We start from the raw sequence: 11,143 nt of genomic DNA on the forward strand, positions 1-11,143 counted from the left end.
GTTTATAAAACTCTTAATTGTTTGAGATTTTTACTATCGATTAGATTTCCTCTTCTATAAGTTTCAATTTTTTTATTTTTGTTACAATATAGATCTAAACTTTGGTCTAACAAAATTATATAAATTTTACAACACAGCTCAATGTTTCACTAATTAAATTCATTTATTAGTTTTCTTTTGTCTGAACTAATTTCGTGATTTAAGGAGTTCAAACTTGGGGCCTTGGTCATGGGCTTGGATTATATTTTAGGAAGAGTTTTTAGTCTATCTAAAATATTTGTATTCCAATTGTTTTAACAGTTGATTTGAATTATAAAAAATATATATAATAAAAATATATATAATATATTAATTAAAATTAATGGTTAAAATAACTTGAACATGGGTAGGCTTAAAATTTTTCATATATTTCATTGGGCTTGATGGTTATAAATTAAACAAAGGCGCGAAAGTGCAAAACCATCGTTAGGGTTTCGGAGTTCAACGAAGGTTTTGTGCTCCCAAATTATTGTTCTTTCTTCGTCTTTGTTGCTTCTCTACTCAACTATTCACCATGAGCAGATCAGGGCAGCCGCCGGATTTGAAGAAGTAAGCATTACTATTCATCTTCACTTCATTTCATCTTTCGATTTCTTGAACTTTCTTCAGAATCTGTTGCAATGAGCAAATATTTTAACCTACATTTCTTTTTCTTCTTTTCCCCCTGTTTACGATGCTCCAGGTACATGGACATGAAGCTTCAGAGTAAGTTTGATTCTCTCCTTAATTTTCTGAAGTTTGATTTCTTTTTCCGTTAATGATGTTGTATATCAATAACTCTGCATACATCATATGAGATAGACATTTGAATTTTGAACCTTGTAGTTTTTAGGGCTTTTTGTTTATGTTTGAAAATGAATAGTTTTTATTATCTGCTTTCAGTAAAACTTAATGCAAATAGGATGATTGTTGGTACCCTCAGGGGTTTTGACCAGTTTATGAACTTAGTTGTTGACAACACCGTGGAAGTCAATGGCAATGAAAAGAATGAAATAGGGATGGTGGTGAGTCCTGTAATCCATTCCATTTTCCATATTAATTCAATTTGTCAAACAGGAATATGAAGATTTTTAGAGGAAATAGAGTACAATTTAACCCATATTTTGTTTTTAAAAATGATGATACAGGTAATTAGAGGAAACAGTGTGGTTACTGTTGAAGCACTTGAACCTGTGAACAGGACCTGATTTCTGTTTCATTGTAATATTTCTCAGTATATTGCATTGTTTGAATTGGTGTGTATTTTGAACAATGTACATGAAATTGTGGATCTTAAGGTTCTTTTCCTTTCTCAGCTGATTTGTTAGTGTAGCATACTGTGCATACCGCTATGGTTTTATTGGGATGGCCAAATTGGAATGATGTCTATATATATATCCTTCTTAGTTGAATTTCTTCTCTTTTTATTTTACTTTTTTATAAAACTATATTCTTTTCTCCCATTATGTATTGTTATGACTTAATAATACTTTGATGCTTTTGTTTGTGCTCAAAACTCGGTTCAGTACTTCAGCTTTATCTTTTGGGATAAAAGGGAAAAAAAGGGCCTAACCACTGCACTATGATTTTCTTATTGTAAATATTTGTTAGTTGTGTAGATCATGGAGGGGATTTTAGCTGTTTCGTTTTTGTTATGTAGTTGTCATGGGTTTGTTTTGTTTCATTCGGTATGTTCGAGAGTTTTTATGTTGCTGAGTCATGTGTTTAGTGTTGGGTCATTGTTTAGTCGAGTCATGTGTTATTTTTTTGGTCCGTTTTATTTCACATTGAGCCCTTGCACTTTGGTACTTGTCATTGTGGAAGTGGAAGTACTCCGGTATTGTCATGATAGTAGAATCAACATTATGACCAGATGTTAAAAAGTCAAAACCGCAAGTGCATCTCAAAACTGTAATTGCAACTCATTTTTATTGCAATGAAAGTATATCTTTGTAATAATAGTGTAGAAGTAGATTAACTATTTTTCATGGTTTTGAAAATTGGATTAACCGGAAATCGACCAGGAGACGGTTTCAATTTAAGTAAAAAATAAAAATCGATTATCGATCAGTAGACGGGTTCAATTTAAGTAAAAATCGATTGACAATGAGCCGATTAAAAAATAAGGAAATTTGATCAACAAAATCAGTTAATTGGTTGAACTAGTGTAATTTTTATCAGATCGATTTAAAATAATAAAATAAAAAAAATATTTTAAAAAAAAGTATATATTTATAAGTAGATATATTATTTTATTACATCTAGTTTAATTTGAATTTATTTTTTGATAAACTTTTAAATGTTTAATTTTATCGGTTTGATGATGGCTCAATTTTTTATGGAATATTTAAATGGTTGAACATTTAATGGTTCGGTTTCTGAAAGTTTTCTATTTTTGGTTTTGAGTTCCATGGATGGAACAGCGCCCACGTCGGCGTTCAAAAGCCATGCTTGGTTGCTTCCGTGCGAGACATGAAATCAACTGAAAGTATGAAATAGAATGAGCAGAAAGAAAATGATCAACATTCTCAATCTCAACTCAAAGAACCATCGTCAACACCCATAACCACCATAAAATCAATGCCTTCTTCATTCTTCAATCCCAAGGACCTCAACCGGCTCCTCAATGGCCTCTCCCTCGTCGCCAACGAATTCATCAAACCCGCCGCAAAGTCCGACCTCCAAACCCTAATCAAGAACGCCGTTCTCTCCGCTACTGACCTCTCCGGCATAACCAGCGGCAAGCTTCGCCAATTCTCAAACCCTCAATCTTCTCACGCTGCCAAACGCGCCTCTACCGATTCCGTCGTTTATTTCAGCTCTTCACATCCCGCAGAAACGACAACAAGAAATGATGAAAATGATGTCGTTTTGACTTCTGAAGAAAATCGCCCTAGGGTTGAGGATTCCGAGGCAGGGGTGGCAACTGCGGCGGCTTCGTCTCCGGTTGTTGCCGTTCCGGATGGGAGTGTTTTGGCGGCGGAGGAAAGCGAGGCTCGGAGCTCTGAGGGTAAGGTGGATGTGAATGTGAATGTGAAAGAGAATGAGAATGGGAAGGTGGGTGGTGAGGGGAGTGGAGAAATGGCGCCTATTACTCCACCGGTGACGAGGCGAAGACCGAGGGAGAGGAGGGTTCCTGAAACTCCGTTTTCCAGGGCTCTTGGGTTAGTGTTGTTTCTAATGTATTAACTTTGTGTTAATCTGCTATGCTTTTAATGCAATTTTCATTGGCTTTGATGAGGCGTTTGTTTCTGGGTCTAATGGTTAGTTTGACAATAGTAATATCTGTCCTATTATCAATTTTTGTGTTTGACTTGTGATACTTTCAATTCAATTTTCATTGGCTGTGATGATGCATTTGATTCCTGGTCTAATGGTTAGTTTGGTAACCAACATGTATTCTAAGTACTTATTAGAGATTACTGTGTTCCTAACATGGGCCTCAGAATCTTACTCGTTAGATTACACAGACATTACATTGTGTTAGATGATATTAGACGTGAAGTCTTTTTTGTTTATAGAAACATATGCTAGTCCTTCTGAGAATTAGGTTTTGGTTATATACTTATATTAGACTTGGTAGCCTTGTACTATAGTAGTATATGACACTGAGGACCTTTGTATTGGCACCAGTGTAGACAGGGTCAAAAAGGAGTATCGTGTGTAATATTGCCTAAATCCAGAGTTGATAAGTTTAGCTTTAAATGTAGTTCTTGTAATAGACAGTGCTTCTTTAAGAACTAGTGGTGTAATATGTGTTGATATGGGAATTTAGGTTTGCTGGGCTAGGAGCTAGTCTTGCATGGGGGACACTTCAGGAATCTGCCAGGAGGCTTGCCTTTGGTATGCCTAGTTCTCAAGACAACCAATCTCCGCTTTCTCCATTCTTGTCTGAGAGGAACGCAGAGCGGTTGGCTCTTGCACTTTGTAGAATGCGTGGAGCTGCCCTCAAAATTGGGCAGATGTTGAGCATTCAAGATGAATCTCTTGTTCCAGCTCCGGTATTTGATTCTTCTATTATGCACACTTTTATGTTTGTATGCTATTTAAGAAGATATAGTATTGAAGCGATTATGCAAATGGAACTTTTGAAAAGTAATGTATGAATAAGTTATGATGTACTTAAATATATTATATACCCAAACAGGACCAAAAGTTAAACCTATGATTTGAATTCCAAAATGTTAAAATAAACTTACGACTGGTGCTATCCAAATGGGTCCTAAAAGGCTAAAATCATTTTCATCAGCACTGGATTGTGCTTCCAAATCCGCTTCATGTCTTCTGTTTCAATGTAGTGTGATTTTATTTGATGTCGATCGACCTGAGCTGAATATCATCAGCAGTTAACACGAGTTCTTCATTCAAATGGTCTAGTGGCTTTAGCTCCTGTTTCATGATTGTTTCTCATCTTTTGCATTTTCAGTAATTAGCTTGTGAATATGCATTATTTTGTTTATGAAGTTTGTGTAAAATGGTGGTTATAGTTCATCATATTTGCTACCACTATCTCTTGTATTTTTATAAATGCTGATTAGCAAAATTAATATCTTATTGTGCTCAATCAGATGTTTATTTTCTGACTAGTGTCATAGGCTCCATGTATGTGCCTTAAGAAGCAAACTCTCTATGTTCTATTTGTAGATACTGGCTGCATTAGAAATTGTACGCCAAGGTGCAGATGTGATGCCAAAGAGCCAGCTTAATGAAGTTTTAAATGCTGAGTTAGGTCCTGACTGGCCATCAAAGCTGATTAGTTTTGATTATGAACCTATAGCTGCTGCAAGTATTGGCCAGGTATGGGTGCTTGTTTATTTGTTTAATTGCGTATTGATTTAAATCTGGGGTCAATTACACTATCCTCCTCTGAGATTATGCAATATTACATACAAAACTCTCAATTTGCAAAGGGTTACACTAACCGCAGTTGAAGTTTCCAGTTATATTACACTCAAGAAAATTTGCATTGTCCTAACAACAATATCATGCAACTTTAGTTGTCACACTTAATATTTTCTAACAAGGTTCTTCCTAAAATATTTAGGTGCACAAAGCTGTCATGAAGGATGGCATGCAAGTTGCAATGAAAATACAGTACCCTGGTGTTGCAAATAGCATTGAGAGCGACATTGAGAATGTGAAACTTCTTTTGAATTACACAAATCTGATTCCTGAAGGACTTTATCTTGACAGGGCTATAAAGGTTTGTATTGTTTTGATAGAATCCTTGTATGCTCTTTAGTTGTGTTAATCATCTAATTTAAACACCCTGAATTCAATTTCTCGTTTGTTTGGGGCATGGATTACATAGTCCCTCTACCCCTTGCTTGCTGGCCTTTTTTCTTTTCTTTTCTTCTCCTTTTAAAAAAAAAAAATACCTGCAAATGTTAGGTATAATGCCAGATTCATTTCATGGTAATTTGTTCTGTATTTATATGTGCAGCTCTTTCAATTTTCATTACTACCTCTTTCTATTTTCTTCCCCCATCACCTTGTCCTGTCTAAGCCATGTGCTCTGGTCTAAAACAACATTGGAGTCCCTTATCTATCAATTTGGATTCTTATGTTGTTTATCTTTTTTGTATTTTTTCCCTCTCCCTAGGTGGCCAAAGAAGAATTATCACGTGAGTGTGATTACAACTTGGAGGCAGCAAGTCAGAAGCGATTCCGAGATCTGCTTTCTGGCACAGAAGGGTTTTATGTTCCAATAGTTTTTAATGATCTTTCAAGCAAAAAAGTATTAACTACAGAACTTGTTCATGGTAATTACAAGTTTTACCTGTTCCTCCTGCAGGACATTCTTTTACTGCACCTTGCTTAACAGTTGCAGCGAACTCTGAAAACCGTTCAGTCAATTAAATGACTAATTTTATTACCTTATTTTGATTGAATAAATAGAAATGTTGTTTCAAGTTTTATTCAGTTTCAACTTGTTTTTAACATGGAAGTTGTTTTCTCTTGTTACAGGAATTACAATTGACAAAGTAGCCTTGCTGGACCAGGAAACTCGTAATTATATTGGGAAAATGTTATTGGAGCTCACATTGATGGAGTTATTTGTATTTCGATTTATGCAGGCATGTTATTTGTTATTTTTCCCGTATGTTTGAAGTTATTATATGCCATTGTTGACAGTTGACACTGTCTATTGTGTGTCATCTGTAACGAATGAACTAGGTCTGCTCTTATCTTGAATGATGAGTTTTGGGTTTGTTTTATGGCTGTAAGCATGTATTTCTGGTCTCATTTAATGTTGGAGGTGGTTTCTTTGATGCAGACTGATCCTAATTGGGGTAACTTTTTATATGATGAAGCGAAGAAAACAATAAATCTCATTGATTTTGGAGCGGCACGGGATTACCCCAAAAGATTTGTTGATGATTATTTACGAATGGTTAGGTCTCCTCTTCTCCATTATCATTCTCTTCGATAACTAACATGAGGTTTAATTGTTTAAGATCATAATTTGTGCTAATGTTGTTTGTGTTAATATTTTCTCTGTTCCATTTTATGTTACTTCGTTTTCAATTTCCACATTCTTTTCTTCACTTTACTGTAACATCTGGTATGCAATTACAAGCGGATGTTGGTTCATAACTGCTCTTTTTGGCCCTCTTAATTGTTTGGTTGTCCTATCATTTATCCATGTGGTTGATGTGGGTTTTTATAGCTGACCCCACATAATTAGGAAAAAGTTTGGTGGTAGTAATTGTTGAATTTTTTACCTATGTTGAAATGAAATTTGGCATTACTGGAAATATCCTTTTTGTCCTTTTTTTACCTGGTAAGCTGCATCATTTAACTGAAAATCAGTAACAATTTGTTTGCAGTTATGAAAGGATTGATCTAAATTTTGAAATATAGAGAAAGAGAATCAAAATGGCTTTACACAGTAATGGTCATAATTAGTTTGATTATTCAATTTATTAAGAGACTCCTGGAAATCTTATTATTCTTATTTTTATTTATGATACACGATTGATCAGGTTCTAGCATGTGCAAATACTGATAGGGATGGGGTCATAGAGATGTCCCAGAGACTCGGGTTCATCACTGGAATGGAATCAGATGTGATGCTCGATGCCCACGTTCAAGCTGGTTTCATTGTGGGTTTGCCATTTGCAAGATCCGGTGGATTCGACTTCAAGTCAACCAACATTACCTCAAGCATTTCACACCTTGGTGCGACAATGCTGAAGCACAGGCTGACTCCGCCACCTGATGAAGCTTACAGTCTGCACAGAAAACTTTCTGGTGCATTTTTGGCATGCATTAAGATTGGGGCCGTTGTGCCTTGTAGGGAATTATTGCTTGAAGTGTACAATCAATATAGGTTTGGTGATGATGAAACAAATGAGATATTATCCACTGGCTCAGGATCCGCATAGGTAATAGGTTTTTTGCATTTTGTATTTTGTTTTCTTTTATCAATTCTTCAATTAGTTTTTTCTACCACAGCTATAATAATAACTTCTGGGATGCTAGTTATGCGTCCAAGAATATTTCATATTGCTCCACAAAAGTGGAGTCAATTTTGGGGACAATTTCCCCTTACCCCCATTTGTAATTTTAGCTGCTTATAGAGTTGTTTATTATTTGTTGTACGGATTCTTTAAAAAAGTTATTGATTCCTTAAAATTGTGCTTGGATTGTTTTTCTCCCGTCATCCTTAACATGAAATATGAATATTCCTTACTAGTAACTACCCAGAGTGGTGTGGCAATGCCATGGAAATCGTAATCAATGTTCACCAGAAGTTGTACTGAGCTCCAAGCAACGGGTGCATTGTATATTATGAATATAATTAGAGGTCCTTCGTTGTCTTGCATACTAAAGTCAATAAGTCATCATTAGTCATTGAATGATAAATTATGGACAGTTTCAGGTGCTTAGGCAGTTCATAGAAGTTGATGGTTATTGGTTAGGGATGCTGGAATGAGTGTAGTTATGGTATTTATGGAGATATTATCATGTTGGATGTCTGCTGGTGTTCGTTGCAGATGCTCTAAGGCGAGGTAAGCTTGCCATTCACTATTATTTGATTAAAATTAAATTCAACGGTAAAGTGGGTGTTATGACACCTTAATTATTCCTAAGTCATTATTCTATGAATTTAGTTTACAAACCTTAAACAAATCTCTCTTAAGTAAATATTGAGAGTTCAATTTTTGCTATGTGGAACATCTAATTGCCTTAGAATCCGCAATATCTTTCTTCTCATGGTATCCTCCAACTTAAGTTAAGAATTAATCTGTCGTGTTTTATTTAAGGATTTGTTGTTGGGCAGTAAATTGTCTTATATATAAGGAAAGATTTAAATCTGACATTTATTTAAGCAAACTAATCAACTAACTATTAAATCAATTCAAATCGGTTAGAATCAGCCGTATTTAAATGTGTCCCCAATGGTTGGTTCCGTGGAGGATGTCCCTAAATAATAGAATTGAAATACGCAGATTTTAACCACATTTAATTTTCTTTAGCCAATGCTATTAAATATACAAGTAACGTCATGCATCTTGTCAGTGTCGTACAATGAGCAGTCAGTGGGTGTGTGTATCATTTTAACATATAACGATCCATCACATTGAAGTTCATAGCATCGTCTTTCTCTATAAAGTTTCCCTCGAAAAAAAGACAATCACCAAGACCAGAAACAAAAACAACGTTCATATTTGCAGTGTGCAAGTGGGTTTCTATCTTGCAGTAAACTATGCACAAGGCAACGTGCAAAACTTGAAAAAGAAAATGAAAAAAAAATTAAGAAAGATATGTTTCAATAAAATAAATCCAGTAGGAACTCAGTCCAATGAGTATATATCTTTATCTACATTGTTAATTAATAATTAATTGACGACAACATCTTGACTTTGATTTGCACTGACTCTCACACCTATCAAGCACGTTATAATGTGATAAAAATGGCCACACTATTTAATCAAGTTACCCAAAACGGCATAAGAAAAATAATAATATAAGCAAATATTTAAATGAAATGTAGAGTTATTCCATTTTCCAATTTAACAAAACTAAGAGATGCGATGATGAATGAATAGATCAATGAACCCAAAGACACTTTCTTTTTCTAAACTAGTTAGTGATTGTTGACTAGATACAACAAAAGGAATACTACAAAAGTTTCTTTAAAAAAAAAGCAACAGGACAAACATGAAACATGAGTAGTGCGTGCTTGACTGCTTGCGCATTCAATTTTTTTCCGTTTCACATGCAGAATGCATTTTCACCTCCGGTTCATTTATCATGTTCACGTTTCACCACAGAAAAATTAATGAGTGCAAAAAAAAATGAGTCACTTCTATAATATTCTTCACCAAAATACCATATAAATCCAGCATCAACAGCAATTCAGCACCAGGCACGGTGCTCAGTATAAAATAAATCATTTTTCAGTTGCTGGTCCAAAAATCACACACCTCGAGATTCTGCCACGTGGCAGATCTAATCCACGTGTACACGCTCCTCGCTTTAGCTTTAAAACGTTCAAGACCTTCTTCTTATGCAACAGTACATTGATGCTCCACTAAACCAAACGCCGAAAGATCACTACTAACTTTTTAACGGTAACCAACACAATTATTATCGCTCACTCTCACTGTCTCTGAAAATTCTTCATCAATGGCGGAAAATTCCGGTAGGAAGCTTATCGTGGAGGTTTGCAGCGCCAAGAATTTGATGCCGAAAGATGGCCAAGGAACCGCAAGTGCTTATGCCGTTGTGGATTTCGATGGCCAGAGAAGAAGAACAACTACCAAGTCCAGAGATCTCAACCCTCAATGGGACGAGAAGCTCGAGTTTATTGTTCATGATAAAGATTCAATGGCTTCAGAGACGTTAGAGGTCAATCTCTATAACGATAAGAAGCTGGGGAAGCGAAGCACTTTTCTCGGAAAAGTGAAAATCTCAGGAAGCAGTTTTGTGAAGTCTGGTACAGAAGAGATTGTGTACTATCCGTTGGAGAAGAGAAGCGTGTTCTCTCAGATCAAAGGAGAGTTAGGACTCAAAGTGTCTTACGTTGACGATGATCCACCGCCACCGCCGTCAGCCGATGCCGATGGCGAGCTGAAGGCAGAGACCGCACCTCCGCCGGCGGCGGAAAGCACAAAAGAAGAAGAGAAGAAAGAAGAAAAATCAGAAGAGAATAAGCAGGATGAGGAGAAGAAGGAAGAAGAACAAAGCAAACCTCCTGAAGAAGAACAGGAAAAGGCGAAAGCTCCACCGGATAATCCAAAGCCAAAGGAGGAGGCTCCGGCAGAGGCGGCACCACCACAACCGGAGGCAGAAGTGCAGAATCTGGCAAAACCACAAAAGGAGAAGCATATTGAGATAATAAAGCGAGCTGAGAATAATCATCTGAGCGTGAACGATCATGAACTACGGTCTTTGAGCAGCGATCGTAGTCGCAGCACTTACGATCTTGTGGATCGCATTCCATTCCTCTACGTTCGCATGGTGAAGGCAAAGCGAGCAAACAGTAGTGAAAGCGGTTCAAAGGTTTATGCCAAGCTCGTGATCGGAACACACAGTGTGAAGACGAAGAGCGAAAGTGAAGACAAAGACTGGGATCAGGTTTTTGCTTTTGATAAAGAAGGACTTAATTCCACGTCGTTGGAGGTTTCAGTGTGGTGCGAGGAGAAGAAAGAAGGTGAAGAGATCACCGAGAATTCACTCGGAACGGTGTCGTTTGATTTGCAAGAAGTGCCTAAGCGTGTGCCGCCGGACAGTCCTTTGGCTCCCCAATGGTACACTCTGGAATCTGATACGTCGCCAGGAAATGACGTCATGCTGGCCGTGTGGATTGGGACGCAGGCTGACGAAGCGTTTCAAGAGGCGTGGCAGTCTGATTCCGGCGGTTTAATACCGGAGACTAGAGCTAAAGTGTATCTTTCCCCAAAGCTTTGGTATCTGAGAGTAACGGTCATCCAGACGCAGGACTTGCAGCTAGGTTCGGGATCCGAGCCTAAGCTTAGGAGTCCAGAGCTTTACGTAGTGAAGGGTCAACTCGGCGCACAGGTTTTCAAGACTGGAAGAACATCGGCTGGCGGCTCAGCAGCGTCAAGCTCGGCTAACCCAACATGGAATGAAGACCTTGTATTTGTTGCAGCTG

General features: G+C 37.0%; 3 protein-coding genes across 5 annotated transcripts in view; all 3 read left to right on the forward strand.

The window, feature by feature from the left end:
* The first annotated feature begins 433 nt into the window (after positions 1–433).
* Positions 434–1,333, forward strand: LOC107471742 (probable small nuclear ribonucleoprotein G). The gene is made up of 4 exons (XM_016091234.3): positions 434–588; positions 722–744; positions 922–1,043; positions 1,167–1,333. The coding sequence occupies exons 1-4, from the start codon at positions 554–556 to the stop codon at positions 1,224–1,226; spliced, it is 240 nt and encodes a 79-aa protein (XP_015946720.1). The 5' UTR covers positions 434–553; the 3' UTR covers positions 1,227–1,333.
* Positions 1,334–2,415: 1,082 nt separating this feature from the next.
* LOC107471991 (protein ABC transporter 1, mitochondrial) lies at positions 2,416–8,111 on the forward strand. 3 transcript variants are annotated; one of them, XM_052255781.1, is made up of 9 exons: positions 2,416–3,182; positions 3,794–4,019; positions 4,663–4,815; positions 5,063–5,221; positions 5,621–5,780; positions 5,986–6,095; positions 6,296–6,412; positions 7,005–7,406; positions 7,898–8,111. In XM_052255781.1, exons 1-8 carry the CDS (start codon positions 2,599–2,601, stop codon positions 7,404–7,406), a joined length of 1,911 nt encoding a protein of 636 aa, XP_052111741.1. In that variant the 5' UTR covers positions 2,416–2,598; the 3' UTR covers positions 7,898–8,111. The 3 variants fall into 3 exon arrangements, with proteins under 3 accessions (XP_052111741.1, XP_052111742.1, XP_015947040.1); XM_052255782.1 differs by having other exon boundaries at positions 7,904–8,111; XM_016091554.3 differs by lacking the exon at positions 7,898–8,111 and having other exon boundaries at positions 7,005–7,684.
* A 1,371-nt stretch (positions 8,112–9,482) lies between these two features.
* The window catches only part of LOC107471613 (protein QUIRKY), a 3,150-nt gene continuing 1,489 nt past the window's right edge, over positions 9,483–11,143 (forward strand). Inside the window, exon 1 of the mRNA XM_016091107.3 lies at positions 9,483–11,136. Coding sequence (XP_015946593.1) covers positions 9,655–11,136 — 1,482 coding nt within the window. The 5' untranslated portion in view covers positions 9,483–9,654. The remainder of the gene's footprint in view (positions 11,137–11,143) is intronic.

This window comes from Arachis duranensis, chromosome 10 (genome assembly GCF_000817695.3).
Source record: "Arachis duranensis cultivar V14167 chromosome 10, aradu.V14167.gnm2.J7QH, whole genome shotgun sequence".
NCBI lineage: Eukaryota > Viridiplantae > Streptophyta > Magnoliopsida > Fabales > Fabaceae > Arachis > Arachis duranensis.

Excerpts from the sequence above, each read along its gene's own strand:
- LOC107471742 (XM_016091234.3), top strand. The coding sequence starts at position 554 with ATGAGCAGATCAGGGCAGCCGCCGGATTTGAAGAA. Across the intron at positions 589-721 it reads CAGCCGCCGGATTTGAAGAA|GTACATGGACATGAAGCTTC; the intron begins GTAAGCATTACT and ends ACGATGCTCCAG. Across the intron at positions 745-921 it reads CATGGACATGAAGCTTCAGA|TAAAACTTAATGCAAATAGG; the intron begins GTAAGTTTGATT and ends ATCTGCTTTCAG.
- LOC107471991 (XM_052255781.1), top strand. The coding sequence starts at position 2,599 with ATGCCTTCTTCATTCTTCAATCCCAAGGACCTCAACCGGCTCCTCAAT. Across the intron at positions 4,020-4,662 it reads AATCTCTTGTTCCAGCTCCG|ATACTGGCTGCATTAGAAAT; the intron begins GTATTTGATTCT and ends TTCTATTTGTAG. Across the intron at positions 6,096-6,295 it reads TTGTATTTCGATTTATGCAG|ACTGATCCTAATTGGGGTAA; the intron begins GCATGTTATTTG and ends TCTTTGATGCAG.